The following is a 19,018-nucleotide window of genomic DNA, read 5'->3' as shown; positions in this document are numbered from 1 at the left end:
TTTTTATTTTTAAACAATTTTTGTACTTTTATGAAGCACATGGTAGATACTATACATTTTAGGTGATTTTGGCTATGTTTCGAAAATTGTTGTGTGCAGGATGCGGCCTATTTGTCTTAGGCTAGATAGGTTTTATAAACACATTACTACTACTATTCTATTCCAATAGATAAATCTATTCTATTAGATGACCTAAACCCTAAATGATACTTTTAAGATGACCTAACTTCAAATAACTTCAAGTAAATTAGCATTAAATGTACAGATTTTTATTAATATTTTATTTTTATGGCTGTCCACGTTATAGCCATTTAGCATCACTGTATTCAAAGTATCAGATTCATTTTTTAGGTGATCTCGTACTATAGGAAATTTAGGTCAAAATCTTCTATTTTCCTTATTATGAATTATGTCTAATTATAATTATGTCTAATATTTTCCTTATTATTCCACTCTCTCCATTATTTTGTCAAAATATTCTATTTTCCTTATTATGAAATTTAGGACTCTATAAATATCCGCCTCTATTGTTTAGAGTAAAATCACATATAACCTAAAACAATAGATGTTGGAGCAATGAAGGAAGACAAAATCAGCCAACTCTCCGATGATATTCTTCTACTCATCCTCGATACAATCGACACATATGAAGCCGTTAAAACCATGATTCTCTCCCGTAGATGGAAAGACGTGTGGCGCTCACTCACCGGCCTCTGCTTCCACTTCCGTCCCGCCACCATCCCCCACTTAGAAGATTTTACCATCCACTCTAGCTTTGTTTCCCATTTCCAGCCTCCCACAGCTGGAGAAGCTTACTCTCATCAATTTTGGCTTTGATATTATAAGGGCTCCAAAGCTTAAACATCTTCAGATCGAGGACTACGGCTATTATTTAACAGTCCGCGAGATCTCTGCCCCGTTGCTTACCTCATTTACATGCAAGTCTCATATTGTTTGGGTATGTGCAAGAGTGAATCTCCCGATGCTGGAACAAGTCTATTTCGACATTCATCACGTTGGTTATCATTTCGATAATGTTCTTGGCCTTCATCACGACACTGTTACGATGCTTCACCGATTTGGGAATGCCACCACTGTTTCATTGTCTGTGGACACTTTGGAGGTACGTTTCCCTCTCTCTCTCTCTCTTCATGCTAATAGAGTACTCCCTCCGTTTCGTCATAGTTGAGTCATTTTTCCATTTCGAGAAGTTTCTTCATAGTTGAGTCATTTCTATATATGGTAGTAACTTTTTTCTCTTTCTTACTTTACTCTCTCTTACTTTATTCACTTTTATACTTTATTTTCTCTACCTTTTCCTCTCTCTTACTTTTTTATCTATTTATTTAACACACCCAATTTTCATTTCTAAAACTCCGTGCCGAAAAGTTTCGCCTCAACTATGGCGAAACGGAGGGAGTACTATACTAGTATGTTGCTTACATGTATGTTTGGGTTGTTTGGAATTTTGACAGATGCTCGAATGCGATTTTGGTTACTTTAAGCAAACTCCGTTTCCCAACATGAAATGTCTCAAAGTGGTGAAAGGAGGTTCTGCGAATCGCAGAGTGTTTCAGGGAGTAATAAATTATTTGACAAGGACTTTGAACTGCGAGGTGGAGTTTTCTCCTAGTTTATTTGTTAGTGAGCACATGATTAAAAAACAAAGAGCAATATATAGTATAACTTAAAGCTTGCTCAGAACATATTCCCTCCGTTCCGCGGTAGTTGAGTCATTTTGCCATTTCGGTACGTTCCATAGTAGTTGAGTCATTTCCTTTCATTGCAAAAGTCAACACATTTCTTATCTCTTACTTTACTCTCTCTTAATTTATTCTTTCTTTTTCTCTCTACCTTTTTCACTGTTTACTTTATTCTTCCTTTATTTAACCCACTTAACACAATTTTTCTTTAATCCCGTGCCGAAAAGAATCGTCTCTACTACCGCCGAACGGAGGGAGTACATAATAAGGATAACTCGCCTTCCCTTGCAAGGCAGTCATGGTCCGAATCTCATCGACTCCACAATTCTGAGCCAAAGTTGTTGGGATAGCCACTGTTCAGATTCAAGCATCAAAAGAGAATGTCAATACAACATCTGGATGAATAGTAGAGAAAGAGTTACATGGATGAATGGCCTTATCAAGGTCAAAATTTGAAGTAACTTGTTTAGCAAAATTGAAAACAATGCTATCCAGATTGTAAATTAAGATATCATCTAATGTTCACATACAAACCTAATTGCAAGTGAAGTTGAATGTTTGAGACTAATTAGATAGGATAAAATTCAGTAATTTTTCTTACCTTTATTCATTTTATTTCACGACTTAAAATAATAAAATCTATATAGATCCCAATTAGAAGTTAGAACCGTTGATTGTGGGCTTAGGCCCTCCTATCCTTGTGAAATTAGAATCCTACGATCCGAGACTAAACATAGCTTTGACCAATAATTTCAACATTGGCTAGCTTTGAAAGTCTTCAAAATATTTCAATATTGTCTAACTTTGGAAAATGTATGTATAGTAATACTAGTATATCTGATTATTTGTGTAACAATTCATTTTTATAATTTTACTAGAATATCAAATTTTTTTTTCATTCTCTTTCAAACTTCACTAATTTCACATTAAAATTTATCGTTCCTAAAATTCCTATTCTTTTAGGACTATAGAGTATTTTTTTCATATATATTCACATTTTCCTTTTCTCATAATAAAATAATCACAAAGAATTATAAAAGTGGAGTCAACGTAATTGAATTCAAAATAAAAACTGATATAGTATTAAATGTAATTCCTAAGAAAATTAGAGGGATCGTAAATATCTATAATTCGATTCAAAATTAGTTAATACTAATGCCCATTTATTGAAAACTATGTCATCAAATTGAAATTTGGTTTAATATAAAAATAGAGTTTAATACGACACACTTTTCAAAGCATCTACTACTTTAATTATAAAATTCGATAGATTGGACTTTCAATTTAAATTAATATGTCAATAAAAGTGGACACAATTAATGCAGCTGGAGCTTTTTTAATAAAATAGTAGTAATATTATATGCTACTCCATTATCTTCTTTTGAAAATGAGATCTTCTTCATCAATTATACACGGCAGCCATTGTTCTTTCATTCTATGTCTACAATTTTTTGACTCTTTAATTCAATTCAGCCCCTTCTTCATACAAGAATATAAACAATCGTTTATTGACCAATTTTTCAAAATCACAAAATCTTCAACATTTCGAAATACTAATTATGTTGTTTGAATCAAAGCTTGTAGCATTGATTTGGTTTCTGGGGTTTGCTAATTATGTGGCATCATCTTGTTTGCCTCCTCAAGAATGTAAGTTTACCATTTTTTTTTGTCACGGTCAATAGTATTTTTTTTTTATTGAATTACTAAGATATTAGTATATAAATGGGGTTAGTGGAAGCATTGTCGGTGGTAGCAAGGAAGCTGGGGAAGAGGGAATGGAATTTTGATGGAGATGTTGATCCATGCACCAATGAGCTCCCATGGTGGGATTCTAGTTTCAAAGATGGAAAGGGAGTAATGTGCAACTTCACCTCCCCTGGAATTTGTCATGTTACTAGGATGTGAGTTACTCTACTCTTACTCCGTGTTGGTTGCCGTTGCCGACGACTATAGTTGTTTTGCTTTAATAGCAACGTTCCGTTAGAAAACTGTTAAAATTCTAATATCTTGTCCCACATCGGTTTGATAACCATCCTACCTCACCTATATAAGTGTGGATGATCCTCTCCCTTGTGAGGCCTTTTAAGGGGTGAGTGGCTCATTTCTAATATGGTATCAGAGTCGGCCCAAGCCGATGATGGGGTTTATTTCTTTATCTTCTCTTGCCTACCCACGTGATGGAAGTCCGATGTGTCATTCCGGCCCACGCGTGAGGGGGCGTGTTAAAATTCTAATATCTTGTCCCACATCGGCTTGGTGATGATCCTATCAAGCCGATCCTATCTCTTCTAAGGGTGAGTGACCTATTTTTAATATGGTATCAGAGCAGGCCCAAGCCGATGATGGATTTATCTCTTTATCTCTTCTCTTGCCTACCCACGTTATGGAAGTCTGATGTGTCATTCCGGCCCACACGTGAGAGGGCGTGTTAAAAACCACTTAATTTTTAATGAGACGGATGGAATATATACATTGCTCATCACAGATGGAAATCAAAATACCCATATATTGCTACCAAGTACATGATGATTGTTCATATTTTGTTGTTGTTTTACTTGGAGTATATATAATATTTACTAGTACTCTAATTTTGAGTATGATTAATATACAAAGCACCCAACACAAATTGCAGCATTTTGAAGAGTGAGAATCTTAATGGATCACTTCCAAAGGAGCTGGTTGGACTCCCCTTCCTACAAGTCTTGTAAGTACTACTCCTTCCGTCCATGATCAAGAGTCACACTTTGATCGGACAAGTGTTTTAAGAAATGTAAAGAAAAGTAGGTTGAAAAAGTTAGTAGAATGTGGGACCCACTTTTTTATATTGGTTTTGTTGCAGCAAGAAATGTGAGTTAGTGAAATGTGAGACCTACGTACTATTTATGGTAAAAATGAAGTGTGACTCTTAACTGGGGACGGACCGAAATGGAAAAGTATGACTCTTAATCGGGACGGAGGGAGTATTTAGAAAAATATGGGTCGAATTGAAATTTACTCTTCTTTCGTGATTTATTTACCGATTTACCCCTGAATATAGCTAACTAATATAACTAACAAATTCTGTGATTCACAGCGACGTTGATCGGAACTACCTCAGTGGAACTCTCCCTCCAGAATGGAGCTCCATGGAATTCCTTCGAAAAATGTAAGCAATTGCTAATCTTCCTCTCCAATTGCGTTTTTTTTTACTACATTTCTGCAATTGATTGGCCATGGATGCTTTCCTAATGCAGCGCTGTTATCGGAAACCGTCTCACCGGTCCAATTCCACCGGAATACGCCAACATCACCGCACTTGAAGAACTGTACCAACTCCTCTTCCTCTTTTCTCATCAATTGCAGTTTCAATTTCTCGAATTGTTGTTTAATTAATGTGTTGTTTACGATTTTGTTGCTACGAAGGGTTTTGGAGGCTAATCAGTTTACTGGAAACATACCTGGGGAATTTGGGGATCTTCCTCGAATGAGAAGATTGTAATGATTTAACTCTATTTTGACCTCGTTATGAACATATTATTAGCCTTTTAACTGCATTTTCCTCTTGTAGCCAGCTTGCTTCCAACAATTTCACAGGAGAGTTATCCCCAAACCTAGCAAAAATTACCACTTTGGAAGAGTTGTGAGTTTCTTAATTCTCAGCTTGATATGTGATGTAGCCATCATGTGCATTTTCTGCTAGAATTGAAAAATTTACAAGCTTAACTTGTGCTCCTACTTATCGACATTTGCGTGCAGTCGAATTAGTGGCAACAACTTCACAGGAAGCATACCAAATTTTATCCTGAAATGGGGAAACATCACAAGAATGTAAGACATTTAGTCATTTAATACATTCATTCACCTTTTCAGAATTCTTGAATTTTTTTTTCTTCTATGACTTTAAACTCGAATCAATATCTCAGGGAGATTCAGGGTAGTGGTCTTAGTGGACCGATCCCTTCCAACTTAAGTTCTCTAACCAAGTTAACTGACCTGTGAGTATACTTTTAAGATACGTCAATACGAAAGCAGATTTTTTTATTTTCTATGAGACTCAGTATCTATGTTTGTGATGATTTCACACTGCAGGAGAATCAGTGACCTCAATGGGAATCAATCGGATTTCCCAAACCTTGCTATTTCTACTAGTTGGAAAAAAGTGTGAGTGCAGTATTTGTCTGTTGCTTTATCGGGAAAACAAGGCATTTCTTTTGCGTGACTCGCTGGATCTTATTGTGCAGGATATTAAGGAAATGCAATATTGTAGGGGAACTGCCACCTTTTATTGCACGACTGGCATTCAACGAGTGTCTGTTAGTACCATTGTTTTTTTTGTGGAACTGTTTGTTTTTCGTCATATAAGCTAAAATATTACTTGCTTTCAGAGAAAGCTAATGGAAACTTTAGTAGTAATTGATGGATATTTTGCTAAAATATTATTCGTATATTTGGCTTCATTCTTTGATGCTCTGTTATCTTATTTGGTAATAGATTGGTAGTGCATTTTGATATTATGATGCAAAGCAAAGTTTCTTTTCCCTTTTAAGGAAATGAGTTATTAGAGTCAAAGAAGGAATGAAATAAACCTGACTGAAAATTATTTTTTATCTTAGGTTTCATAAACTTTTCTTAGGTGTGCTGTCTCTGGTGTTCTGAATTGAGGTCATTTTGTTATCATATCTTGATAGTTAACTCACAACAAGAAATCTTAAGCTTCAGTTGTCTTGTTCTAATTATTACTATTAAGCAAGGTTTGGAATGATTAGTGGTTGAAAGCATTGGTAACATTGCTATGTACCAAACTAATGTGAAATCAAATATATAACAACTATATCTCTTATCATGCTCTGAGTTTTCTTTAAATACCATCATTTCTTGTGCAGAGATCTGAGTTTCAACAAATTAACAGGACAGATTCCTCAAGATCTTGGTGGTCAAAAAGGAGACATGTAAGAGTTTGTTTGACAACGTTCGGGATTTTTTTAGTTCTCTGAATCAAATAGTAATAATGCTTTTATTTTGCTGTCCTGATATTTCATATGGCGCAGTTGTCAATAGGGTCCGTAGTTGGTAATTATATGGCTCAACTCTTCTCACATGATGATTTATGTTTGGTAGTTCTGAATTTCAAATTTGGTTGAATTGCTAACCGTGAGATGTTTTTTTTCTAGCTACCTGACTGGGAACTTCCTTAACGGGACAGTGCCACAATTGATGGAAGATAAGGGAAACATGTGAGGTTCCCTTTCCATCGTGAACTTAATATTTCCCACTTACCGTAGAAGTGGAATGATAATTGTGAGCTCAAAATCCATATTGCAATGTAGTTAATTGAAAACTTACAATATGGCTGCAGTGACCTATCCTACAACAACTTCACATCTCTAAGTCCGGAACCAAGTTGCACGAAAAACAGCCCGTGAGATTACTGAGTAATGCTTTATGTGTTTACTGTATCCGGATATTCTATACTGACTTATATATTGCCACTCCTTTTCAGAAACTTGTTTGCCAACTCAAATGGAAACACCAAGTGAGTTGCTGATTTTACTTTGATGTATTTTCACTTACACATATCATCTTTTAATATCACTTTCTTTTGGCAGTGGTACTTTCTATTGTGTAAATCCACAGTGCAAGTCAAGTAAGTGACAACTCACTTATAGCTCTTTAAATTTATCAGGTTGAGCTCTTCAGTGACTTTAACCCCACCTGAACAAAAAAAAATGCAACTGGGGACAAATAAACATTCTCGTATTTGATAAATTTGTCACATTTATATCCTAGGTAGTTTGTGTAAAACGACTCTGAATGTGTAAATTAATCAGTATATTCTTATGCGTTGACACGGCTCTTTAAAATGCTGGAGTATTTTCTTATATGAAGTTTCGAAGAATAATATTGAAAATTCATCATAACATGTGTTATTGTCCTCAGACGATTTCTACTCTTTCTATATAAACTGTGGAAGCAACCAAAGCTATGGTAAATATGAAGCAGATAGCGCCTCTGGAAACTTCTACCAAGGTAAAAACTGGGGATTCAGCAGCACCGGCCGGTTTTGGAATACTGATAAATATGGAAACAGTAATCTTCTCCAACCAGCCAACTTAAGCATTTCCGGCCCGAAATCTAAGCTGTACTCCACAGCACGCCTGTCCCCCCTCTCATTGACTTATTATGGATTTTGTTTGAGAAATGGAAACTACACAGTGAAACTCCACTTTGCGGAGATCATGTTTACTAATGACACAACTTACGGAAGCAATGGAAGGCGTGTTTTTGATATTTATATTCAGGTTCTCATCTAAACACCCCCAACTTTACATATAGATATGTGAAAGTATTTATTTGCCAAATTAATATTTTATGATTTTGAAAATATTGTAATTCAGGGAAATTTGGTTGAGAAGGATTTCAACATTGAGAATGCAGCAGGTGGAGTAAGTACTCCAATAACAGTGCCTTATCATGCATTTGTCAGTGATCACACCTTGGATATCCGCTTCTATTGGGCGGGAAAAGGAACAACCGTTCTTCCTGAGAGATCCGTATACGGTCCTCTCATTTCAGCCATATCCGTCATTCACGATAGTAAGTTTGATCTGGTTCTAGAGATATAGCACTCCATAAAAAACTATTAACATAAAGTTCCTTTCTTCATGCTTTCGTTGCATTGTTTCGGTTTCACTTTATACTGGAAGTTTTCGATTACATATTTGATGATAACCAATAACGAGATTACGTTTGCATGTCGTCTTACCCTATCCATATATCAATTTGTGCAGCTTATAAGCATGGAAGCAGCATCTTGACATGAGCTAATGATATCAATCAAGGGATGGATGAAATGAAGGATGGAAATTGATGGCAGGATTCTTGGCCAATTAGTATTCCTTTTATCTTTCTTGTATTTAATTAAAGCGAGTACGATTTGGAGGGATTTGAATAAAGGGTTCCACCTCATTAGAGAGAAGAGTACCCAAAATAGAAGTGCATATTTTTAAGCGACGAACCAAAAAGGAAAGAGAGCATATTTTATGTATATAATTTATGCAAATTTCAAACATTTTTTATTAATTTGAAATAAATATGAAATATATTATGAGTTGCGTAATTACCCCTCAAACAACCTTATCTTACTGAGTGAATAATGCTGACTTAGTCTCCACAAATAACAAGAACTAGGAATGTGAATTTCACAATAACTGGGTCCATTGTCATTTGTCCAGAAGGAATTAATATTCAATCAAACAAGGAATTTAATTTGCTGACAAAAAAGTAGTACTGTAGTTAGATATTAGTAAGTGAAATATGACCAAGTCCAAGCAAAAGAAAAAAATAAAGACATACCATTATTTTTGAAAATAGTATTTTATCCATTATTGTAGCTAGAGACATTTCTTTTAAACAAAAGATTTTTAAATATTCGGTTTTAGTTAATTAAGTGATTTAATGCACTAGTTAGTTAGGGGATGTGATCATATGATAACCCATATTTATGGTGATAACCTAATAACCTATCATTTTATGGACGAAATATATCATTTTATAGAACTGAGTATCATTTTATGGATTAAAAGTATAATTTTATGCATGTTGAAAAAATATCATTTTAGTAAAAATAATATTTTTAAACCATAAAATGATAGGTTATTAGATTCCATAAATATGATTATCATTCTAACGCCACCCAGTTATATAGTTAGGCAAAAGGATAAATATATAAATCAATACAAATAGACATGTACTAAAACATAAAGTCTACTACTACTATATTCATTCAATCGTCATTACAAATTACACTAATATTTTCCATCACGTATATATTACATTTATTATAAATAATAAGTAATCTCATATTTCATTCACTCATTTCACTTAGGTTTAATTATAAAATTAATAAGATTGACATTGCATTAATTTTTTTTTCATGTGCATTCTTTTACAATTCTTAAAACTACAACCCCAAATAAAACAAGTAATAGTATATGTTGAATATCAATTAAAGCACTACACGTGGAACCAGACAATCAGAGCATTCCACGGTGAAAGCATACTATACAATATGCAATGTAAGTGACATTGAATCTTACAACTTACAAGACCTCTCGTCAAGGAGAGTCATGCAATGCCTCTTCTTTGCCACTTAGAAATCTCGATTTATTAGTTACTAAAACTTTATTTATTTTTTATATATGGTGGATATTACTAAAAACTTACTACTAGTATTTGTTTTGAAGCCGATAGTCAAAGTATATTGGGGTTCAAACCATTTCACATCGGAGAATTAGAGAAGATGCAAGCAATATATAAATGCAACCCTTCACTGTGTCAGTAGGAGGCATTTTGGGAAGAATCCAAAAGTAAAACTATAAGTACTTTGACCAAAGGGACAATATCATACTCATGTAGAGTTCGGGTGTGCGACGTGACAAAGCCATTGTCCTTTACTCTTTATGTTGCTTTAGATTACTATTCCAAGTATTAACTGAATTGCAATAATTTCAATATTGACTACCTATAGTAACACATATTATTTGTGTACCCCACTCAAAGTCTTGGTTGAATTTTCTAAATATTATTTTTTTAAATTTACATACATTTACAAGAATATAAACCATCGTTTCTTGATCAAATTTTCAATAATGCTACAAAATCTTACAACATATCGATAAAGTCATGTTGTTGGCATCAAGGACTATAGCTGCAATTTGGTTTGTGTTGTTTGCTAATTATGTGGAATCAGCTTGTTTGCCTGCTCAAGAATGTAAGTCTATTATTCACACACACAAACATGATTGATGTAACTCTTAACATTTTTATCACAATCAATATTTCTTTTTTGATTTTTTTAAAATATGTTAGTGGGAGCGTTGTCGGTGGTAGCAAGGAAGCTGGGGAAGATGGATTGGAATTTTGATGGAGAAGTTGATCCATGCACCAATAAGCTCCCATGGTGGGATGGTAGTGTTAAAGATCAAGAAAGTGGAGTAAATTGCACCTTCACCTTCAATGGGAATGGTACTACTACTTGTCATGTCACTAAGATGTGAGTCACTTACACTGCTCTACCCTCGTTTGCTAAGTCTGTCACTTAGATCATCCGCAACGGTCAACGGTGCTCTTACTAAGAGCACCCGCCGTGCCGTCGACGCGTCGAGTACCCTGCTCGTCGCTGTGCTCTTGCCGATGGCACAGCCATGCTCGATAGCAAGAGCACCGCCGTGCCGAAGAGTGCGTCTACGTGGCGCCTCCTGATTGCCTCGTTTTTAATTTTTTTTATAAAAAATTGAAATTAATCCGGAAAAAAGAAAAAAAAAAAATTCAGGTTCCCAAAAATATATATGTTTCTTTTCAATTTTTTTTGTTTTTTTTTTAAAAAATATCCCAAAATCATCTATAAATACTCAAATTCATCATCCATTCTTTACATCAACTTATCTCCCGTTCATACTTCAATTTTTTTTTATTATGAATTTAATTATGTAATTTTTACTTTTTAGGATTTTAATAATGCAATTTTTAATTTTTTAGTAATTTATAATAGTATTTCGGTTATTTTTAATATATTTTAATATTGTGGAAATGTTTTTAGTAATTGAAGTATTTAAATTGAACAATAGAATGATAGGATCCTTAATGAATAAATGTATCCATGCGGTTGCGGATGAGCATGGATGTGGATAGAGGTGCCCACGGTTCAGAAACCGATGGTTACGGTTTTGGAAATTGTTGAACCGGAACCGAACCGCGAGGGTATTTCGCGGTTACGGTTTCGGTTCCAAAACCGCCGGTTTCAGTTCCGAACCGGCGGTTTTTCGACGGTTTTTCACGGTTCCAAACTGCCGGTTTTTTGCAGTTCCGGCTTGATTTCATGGTTTTCCGGCGGTTTTTCGCGGTTTCAGTTTGAAACCGCGCGGAACCGGCGGTTCTGGCACAGTTTCGGTTCAAAAATTTTTGAACCTGAACCGAACCACGGGTTAAAAATCGACGGTTTCGATTTTAACCGCCGGTTCAATAAACCTTGGGCAGATCTAGATGCGGATCCTATTATGAGATGGTAATGGGAATGGAAAATCTTATGAAAATTTTGACTAGCTAGTTAATTGTTAAACAAATTGCAGCATTTTGAAGGCACAGAATCTTAATGGCTCACTCCCCAAGGAGTTGGTTGGACTCCCTTTCCTACAACTCCTGTAAGTATTATTCTTCTTTTTCATAATAATATTATACTCCCACCGTTCCATAGTAGTGGAGGCATTTTTTTCGGCACGGAGATTAAGAAAAAGTTGTATTAGGTGAGTTAAGTAAATGAAAAATAAAGTAGGAAATGAAAAAGGTAGAGAGATGTATAGAGAATAAAGTAAGAGAGAGTAAAGTAGGTGTGGAAAAATGTGTTTACTTTTACCAAAAAAGGAAATGACTCTACTACTATGTAACGTACCAAAATGGCAAAATGACTCTACTACTATGGAACAGAGGGAGTAATATTTTTCACCTTACATGATGGTGTGATATTTGCTTCTATATGTACAAGTCCTATTTTTATGGTGGTAAACTTCAAAAATTATAACATCATTTAATTTAAAAACATCAATAATATATTTAAGATTAGAATTTTTTTTTAAATAAAAAAATATAAGCTATTATTTTATATTGAAAAGTTTCGCGCGTTAACATAAACTAGGTGTGTGTGATTGACAGTGACCTTTCTCGCAACTACCTCAGTGGAACTCTCCCTCCAGAATGGAGCTCCATGGAATTCCTTCGAAAAATGTAAGCCATTGCTAATCTTCCTCTCCAATCGCGTTTTTCTCGCTACATTTCCGCAATTGATTGGGCACGGATACTTTCCTACTGCAGCGCTGTTCTCGGGAACCGTCTCACCGGTCCAATTCCACCGGAATACGCCAACATCTCCGCACTTGAAGAACTGTAGCAACACCTCTTCCTCTTTTCTCATCAATTGCAGTTTTAATTTCTCGAATTGTTGTTTTATTGATGTGTTGTTTACGATTTTGTTGCTGCGAAGGGTTTTGGAGGCTAATCAGTTTTCTGGAAATATACCTGGGGAATTTGGGGATCTTCCTCGAATTAGAAGATTGTAATGATTTATCTCTATCTTGACTTCGTTATGAAGATGTTATTAGCCTCTTTTAACTGCATTCCCCTTGTAGTCAGCTTGCTTCAAACAATTTCACCGGAGAGTTATCCCCAAACCTAGCAAAAATTACCACTTTGGAACAGTTGTGAGTTTCTTAATCATCCCTTGGTCTAGGAGTCAATATTCAGGCTATGAATTAAGAAGAAGTATTTGTTTTTTTTTTTCAATTTTAATTCTTAATTTTGCTTCATATGTAACCATTATTTGCATGCAGTCGAATTAGTGATAACAACTTTACAGGAAGCATACCAAATTTTATCCTGAACTGGAGAAATATCACAATTTTGTAAGGCATTTGGTCATTTAATACATTCATTCACTTTTTTTTCTGAATTCTGTATATTTTTTTCATTGACAATTTTAAACTTGAATCAATATCTCAGGGAGATTCAGGGTAGTGGTCTTAGTGGACCGATCCCTTCCAACCTTACTTCTCTAACCAAGTTAACTGATCTGTGAGTATACTTTTAAGATACATCAATACGAAAGCAGATTTTCCCTTTTCTATGTGAGACTCTATATCTGTGTTTGTGATGATTCCACACTGCAGAAGAATCAGTGACCTCAATGGGAATATATCAAATTTCCCCAATCTTGCTTATTCTCATAGTTGGGACTATGTGTGAGTGCAGTATTTTTCTGTTTCTTTATCGGAAAATAAGGCATTTCTTTTGTGTGACTCACTTGAACTTATTGTGCAGGATATTAAGGAGTTGCAATATTGTGGGGGAACTACCTCCTTTTATTGCACGACTGACAATCAATGAGTCTCTGTTAGTACAATGGCTTTCTTTGGTGGCACTGTTTATTTTTTGTCATATACTAGTATTATTGACAGCTAAAATACATATTTTTCAGAGAAAGCTGATGGAAATTTTAGTAATCCAGTTAGTATTCAAACATATTGAAATATTTGGTTTCATTCTTGGATGCTCCGTGCAAATTATTTCAATGTATTCATTTATCTTTTTTTGTAATAGATTGGTTGTGTAATTTAATATCATAATGCAGAGCAGTGTTTTTTCCTCTCTTTTAGGAAAATGAGTTATTAATGCCAATACCATCATTTCTTGTGCAGTGATCTGAGTTTCAACAAATTAACAGGACCGATTCCTCAAGCACTTGGTGGTCAAGAAGGAGACATGTAAGAGTTTGATTGACAACTTTCAGTTGTTCTTTTTATTGACTGAATCAAAGAGTAATGCTTTTATTTTACTGTGATGATATTTCATAAGGTGCAGTTGTCACTAGGGGCTATAGTTAATAGTTGGTAATCATATGGCTCAACTATCGTCATATGATGAATTTAGAATTTGGTTTAATTGCTAACTCAAGATGTTCATTTTCCAGTTACTTGACTGGGAACTCCCTTAACGGGACGGTGCAACAACGATTGATGAAATCTATAAAAAATATGTGAGGGGTTCCCTTTCTGTCCAGAACTTAATATTTCCCATTTTTCATAACAGTGGAACGATAATTGTGTGCTTAAAATTCATATAGCAATGTAGTTAATTGAAAACCTTCTATTTGGCTGCAGTGACCTATCCTACAACAATTTCACATCTGCAGGTCCAGAACCAATTTGTGCGACAGACTACCCGTGAGATTGCTAAATAATGCTCAGCTTTATGTGTATACTGTGTCCCAGTGTTTCTATACTGACTTAGATATTGCCACTCCTTTTCAGAAACTTGTTTGCCAACTCGAATGGAAACACCAAGTGAGTTGCTGGTTTCTGTTTGATGCATTTTCACTTAAACATCTCATCATTCAATGTAGCATGAATCTTAATATCACATTCTTTTGGCAGTGGTACTTTCTATTGTGTAAATCCAGAATGCAAGTCAAGTAAGTGACAACTCACTTATACATGTAGTTCTTGAAACTTATCAGGTTGAGGTCGTCAATAACTCTAACCCACTTATACCAAGATGTGCAATTAGGGACAAATGAACAGACTTGTATTTGATAAACTGATCACATTTATGTCGAGGCCGCTAAAATTGGGATCTTTTTTAGACCTGCATTAAACAGGAATTTTAGTTATCTTCTCAAGTATTTCCTTTTTCGGTTTTAAGATCTTACACATAGTAGCAAATATAATGCAACCTCAATGAATTAAGGACTTTCAAAGATAGATTGAATTATCTTAGAGCTTCATAGTAATGACCTTAGCCAAGTTAAATCATCTGCGAGAATCATACTGTTAAGGTAGTTTGTGTAAAACTACTAAGTATAAATATATAAATTACTGAGGATATTCCTATGCCTTGCGGCCCTTTAAAATGCCAGTATTTTGTTATTTCAGGTTTTAGAAAAAATATTCGAAATTCAAAACATGTGTTTTTTTCCCTCAGATGATTTCTACTCTTTCTATATAAACTGTGGAAGCCAAGAAAGAGTTGGTAAATATGAACCAGATAACTCTGCTGAAAACTTCTACCGAGGTACAAACTGGGGATTCAGCAGCATAGGCAAGTTCTGGAATAGTAACAAAAATTCTATGTATGGAAAAAGTCCTTTTGCATCAAGCAACTTAAGCATTTCAGGACAGCCAGAATCTAAATTGTACTCCACAGCACGGCTTTCCCCCCTCTCACTGACTTATTATGGATTTTGTTTGAGAAATGGAAACTACACAGTGGATCTCCACTTTGCGGAGATCATGTTTACTAATGACACAACTTACGGAAGCCTTGGAAGGCGTGTTTTTGATATTTATATTCAGGTTCTCATCTAAACATCCCCAACTCTACATAAAGATAATGCAAAAATATTTATTTGCCAAACTCGTTCTTGATGATTTTCAAAATATTGCAACTCAGGGAAAACTGGTTGAGAAGGATTTCAACATTGAGAGTGCAGCAGGTGGAGTGAATACTCCAATAACAGTGCCCTATAATGCATCTGTCAGTGATCACACCTTGGAGATCCGCTTCTATTGGGCGGGAAAAGGAACAACTGTTCTTCCTCAGAGATCCGTATATGGTCCTCTCATTTCAGCCATATCTGTTGTTCATGCTAGTAAGTTTGATCTGGTTCTACAGATATAGCACTCCAAAACAAAATATAAAGAAACGAAGTTCTTCTCTTCATGTTCTCATTTTGTTGGTTGCTAGTGAAATTACCAGTTTCACTTTGTACTCGAAGTTTTCAACTATGTCATCTTACCCTGTCCTATCATTTTTTCCAGCTTATAAGCCTCGAAGCGGCATCTCGACAGGAGCTAAAGTTGGTATAGCGATGGCAGTTATTTTCACACTCATTTTGCTTGTGGCTATTCTGAGGTGGATGGGCTGTTTGGGGGGAAAACACTCGATGTATCATGGTAATGGGGTTTATGGTGTGCAAATTTAGTCCAACATTTTTCTAATGTGATGTGAATTAATTCTTACACGGAGCTTAGTAGTCGTGTAAACTGCTCTTTGATTTACACGAAGCTTCTTACAGATTTGAAGGGACTTGACCTTCGCACGGGTAAATTTACCCTAAGGCAAATCAGAGCAGCCACAAACAATTTTGATCATGCAAATAAGATTGGCGAAGGTGGATTTGGTCCCGTTTACAAGGTAATGACAATTTAGTATTTTTAAAAGATTTTTTTGCCCCCCCTAAATTCATTCTGCTATGATGTCTGAAGTTTTGTATATTTAAAGGGTGTTCTGTTAGATAAAACCATCATCGCAGTGAAGCAGCTTTCTTCCAAATCAAAGCAAGGTAACCGCGAATTTGTAAATGAAATAGGCATGATTTCCGCCTTACAACATCCTCATCTCGTTAAGCTGTACGGATGCTGCATCGAAGGCAACCAATTGTTGCTTGTCTATGAGTATTTGGAAAACAATAGCCTTGCTCGTGCATTATTTGGTATGTTTATACGATAACTTTATCGTTATTACTTTACTTGTATCTTTAGGTCATCCATGAACCAGTTTTCCCATTCCATGTTTTGTAAATTTTGTAAATCTCAATTAATCACATTCATCACTCTTAACAGGCGCAGAAGAACACCAATTGCATCTGGATTGGCCAATGAGGCAACAGATCTGCATCGGGATAGCAAGAGGATTGGCTTACCTCCACGAGGAATCGAGGCTGAAAATCGTCCATCGTGATATCAAGGCTACTAACGTGCTTCTTGATAAAAAACTAGTCCCTAAAATATCTGATTTTGGGCTAGCGAAGCTGGACGAAGAAGACAACACCCACATAAGCACGCGCATTGCTGGAACATTGTAAGCATAAATCAATCTGTACTCACTTTCCCTGTCTCAAATATTCATTGCCAAAACCAAAACCAAAACTTATTCGTTATATGTATGTGATTGCTAGTGGATACATGGCACCCGAATATGCAATGCGAGGGTATTTGACAGATAAAGCCGACGTGTACAGCTTCGGAATTGTTGTTTTGGAAATTGTCAGTGGGAGGAGCAACAGTAGTATCAGGCCTAAGGAGGATAGCTTTTATCTTCTTGACTGGGTATATTTTATGCAAATTTATGTTCTCTAACTTAAGCATGCGTCACACAAACAAACATGGAAAATGTGCATGCATTTCTTCCTTTCAACATTCTACCCTAAGATTAATTTGACCGAGCTCTTCCAATTCTCACTCAGGCGAAATCCTTGAAGGCGAAAGGAAACCTGTTGGAGCTAGTTGACCGGAGATTAGATTCGAGCATCGACAAGGAAGAGATTACTAGGGCTATCAATGTGGCGCTCATTTGCGCCAATGCTAAAGCTGCAGAAAGGCCGAGTATGTCAGCTGTAGTGAGCATACTCGAGGGGAAAGACAGCGTTCCAAACTTGGTTTCTGAGCCGAGCATCTCAGTTGGTAAGACGAAATCTGATGAAGTAGAAATGTGTGCAGTTGATGGTCACGGTGTCTCCATGGATGGGCCGTGGAGTGGCTCTTCAACTTCGGCCGCTGATCTCTATCCAATTGCCCCTGATACAAGCTATTGGGAGAGGAGAGGTTCTTAGAGGCTATCTTGTTCAACTTTTGCTAGTGTTGTTGAAGATATGAAAAGTTATTATCATTTCCGTTATATAAACAAAAAAGAGAAGTTCATGATGTTGACTTCATGATGACTTTCTTATTGTTTTGCTTATTTATTAGAGATCTCTAGAGTTGTTAAGTAATAGGAGTAATATGTTTTGTAATATGTTCTTCATGAAAATATACTATTCTCTTTTCATTTAACAAACACAACATATTCTAACATCTCGACTTGTTATCCAAATGTGATGTCCATTATTAAAAATAGAGAGTATTATACACATTATAAATATAAAAGAGTACTCCCTCCATTCAACTCTAAGGGAATGTTCAGTTTGTAAGATTGTATCCCAGATTAAATATATAGGGCCAGTTCGCAAGATTGTATCCTAGATATAGATACTTATATGAATATTTCTAAGTGTTTGATATCATAGTTAACCTATTATATCAGCCCGTGGTTTTCTCTATGACCATCCGAACCTGCAAATTTTTCCTTAAAATACAAAGATATGTATCTCACAGATTTGGTCGGATAGCATTTCTACCTCATTTATTATGATTTATTAATACAAAATCTAGATAATTTGTTGTCTACCACACAACAACGAAAAAACTTTCATCCGAGCTTATCTTGACACGAAGCCCACATTTCTTATCTTATTTAACAAATCTTGTTATATCTCATCTTTCTTATCAAACGAGCCCATAGTGTGTTTGATTCATGAGATTCAATCTCACAGTTCAATCCTAGATGAATAATCATGATATAATTAGGCATACTAACCCCTATGACTAAAATAATCTCACCACTCAATTCTAGATTGTATTTTGGTATTGTTTTATCTAGAAAACTAAACACCACCTAAATTAAATACTCCCAAACAACTATCTTTCCGAGATTGTATAGTGAAAACTTGGGGTTTGGATCCCCTGTTATGGCTGATAGTACAACGGGGTTTCTAGTCCACCCATTTTAATATTTTATTTTTAAAGTATAATATTAATCTATTAATTATTTTTTATTATTAATTTAGTATGTGTGCATAATAGCACAGCCCTGGTGATTCTTGCCCGAAGACTTGGTCTCCAAATTTGAGTAAATATCAACAATAGTGACATACTACTAGTCATAACAACAATTAGAATTGTGACATTGATTAT

The 19,018-nt window shown here is 35.3% G+C and overlaps 2 protein-coding genes across 2 annotated transcripts; both read left to right on the top strand.

Moving 5' to 3' along the window:
* Positions 1-3,107: 3,107 nt before the first annotated feature.
* LOC125205618 (putative LRR receptor-like serine/threonine-protein kinase At1g29720) lies at positions 3,108-8,799 on the top strand. Its single transcript, XM_089061735.1, has 19 exons — positions 3,108-3,350; positions 3,436-3,604; positions 4,336-4,407; positions 4,777-4,848; positions 4,937-5,008; positions 5,106-5,177; positions 5,251-5,322; positions 5,439-5,510; positions 5,606-5,677; positions 5,772-5,843; positions 5,924-5,995; positions 6,566-6,631; positions 6,854-6,916; positions 7,039-7,101; positions 7,183-7,215; positions 7,289-7,326; positions 7,620-7,981; positions 8,078-8,276; positions 8,471-8,799. The coding sequence occupies exons 1-19, from the start codon at positions 3,263-3,265 to the stop codon at positions 8,500-8,502; spliced, it is 1,761 nt and encodes a 586-aa protein (XP_088917861.1). The 5' UTR covers positions 3,108-3,262; the 3' UTR covers positions 8,503-8,799.
* Positions 8,800-10,364: 1,565 nt separating this feature from the next.
* LOC148924129 (putative LRR receptor-like serine/threonine-protein kinase At1g29720) lies at positions 10,365-17,940 on the top strand. Its single transcript, XM_089061732.1, has 24 exons — positions 10,365-10,452; positions 10,551-10,734; positions 11,810-11,881; positions 12,390-12,461; positions 12,549-12,620; positions 12,718-12,789; positions 12,863-12,934; positions 13,064-13,135; positions 13,233-13,304; positions 13,400-13,471; positions 13,551-13,622; positions 13,928-13,993; positions 14,200-14,265; positions 14,390-14,452; positions 14,540-14,572; positions 14,663-14,700; positions 15,210-15,580; positions 15,678-15,876; positions 16,046-16,180; positions 16,303-16,421; positions 16,509-16,719; positions 16,850-17,087; positions 17,185-17,335; positions 17,473-17,940. The coding sequence occupies exons 1-24, from the start codon at positions 10,365-10,367 to the stop codon at positions 17,836-17,838; spliced, it is 2,976 nt and encodes a 991-aa protein (XP_088917858.1). The 3' UTR covers positions 17,839-17,940.
* The last annotated feature ends 1,078 nt before the right edge of the window (positions 17,941-19,018 follow it).

The sequence above is a fragment of the Salvia hispanica genome, chromosome 6 (genome assembly GCF_029641045.1).
Source record: "Salvia hispanica isolate PSC_SH4W2 chromosome 6, Shi_PSC_v1, whole genome shotgun sequence".
Lineage (NCBI taxonomy): Eukaryota > Viridiplantae > Streptophyta > Magnoliopsida > Lamiales > Lamiaceae > Salvia > Salvia hispanica.
This window is presented reverse-complemented; position numbering and strand designations above follow the sequence as displayed.

Coding starts and splice junctions, on each gene's coding strand:
- LOC125205618 (XM_089061735.1), top strand. CDS start 3,263: ATGTTGTTTGAATCAAAGCTTGTAGCATTGATTTGGTTTCTGGGGTTT. Junction 4,408..4,776: donor CTCCCCTTCCTACAAGTCTT/GTAAGTACTACT, acceptor TGTGATTCACAG/CGACGTTGATCGGAACTACC. Junction 5,844..5,923: donor TCTACTAGTTGGAAAAAAGT/GTGAGTGCAGTA, acceptor CTTATTGTGCAG/GATATTAAGGAAATGCAATA.
- LOC148924129 (XM_089061732.1), top strand. CDS start 10,365: ATGTTGTTGGCATCAAGGACTATAGCTGCAATTTGGTTTGTGTTGTTT. Junction 13,994..14,199: donor GGTGGTCAAGAAGGAGACAT/GTAAGAGTTTGA, acceptor TTCATTTTCCAG/TTACTTGACTGGGAACTCCC. Junction 15,581..15,677: donor TTTTTGATATTTATATTCAG/GTTCTCATCTAA, acceptor ATTGCAACTCAG/GGAAAACTGGTTGAGAAGGA.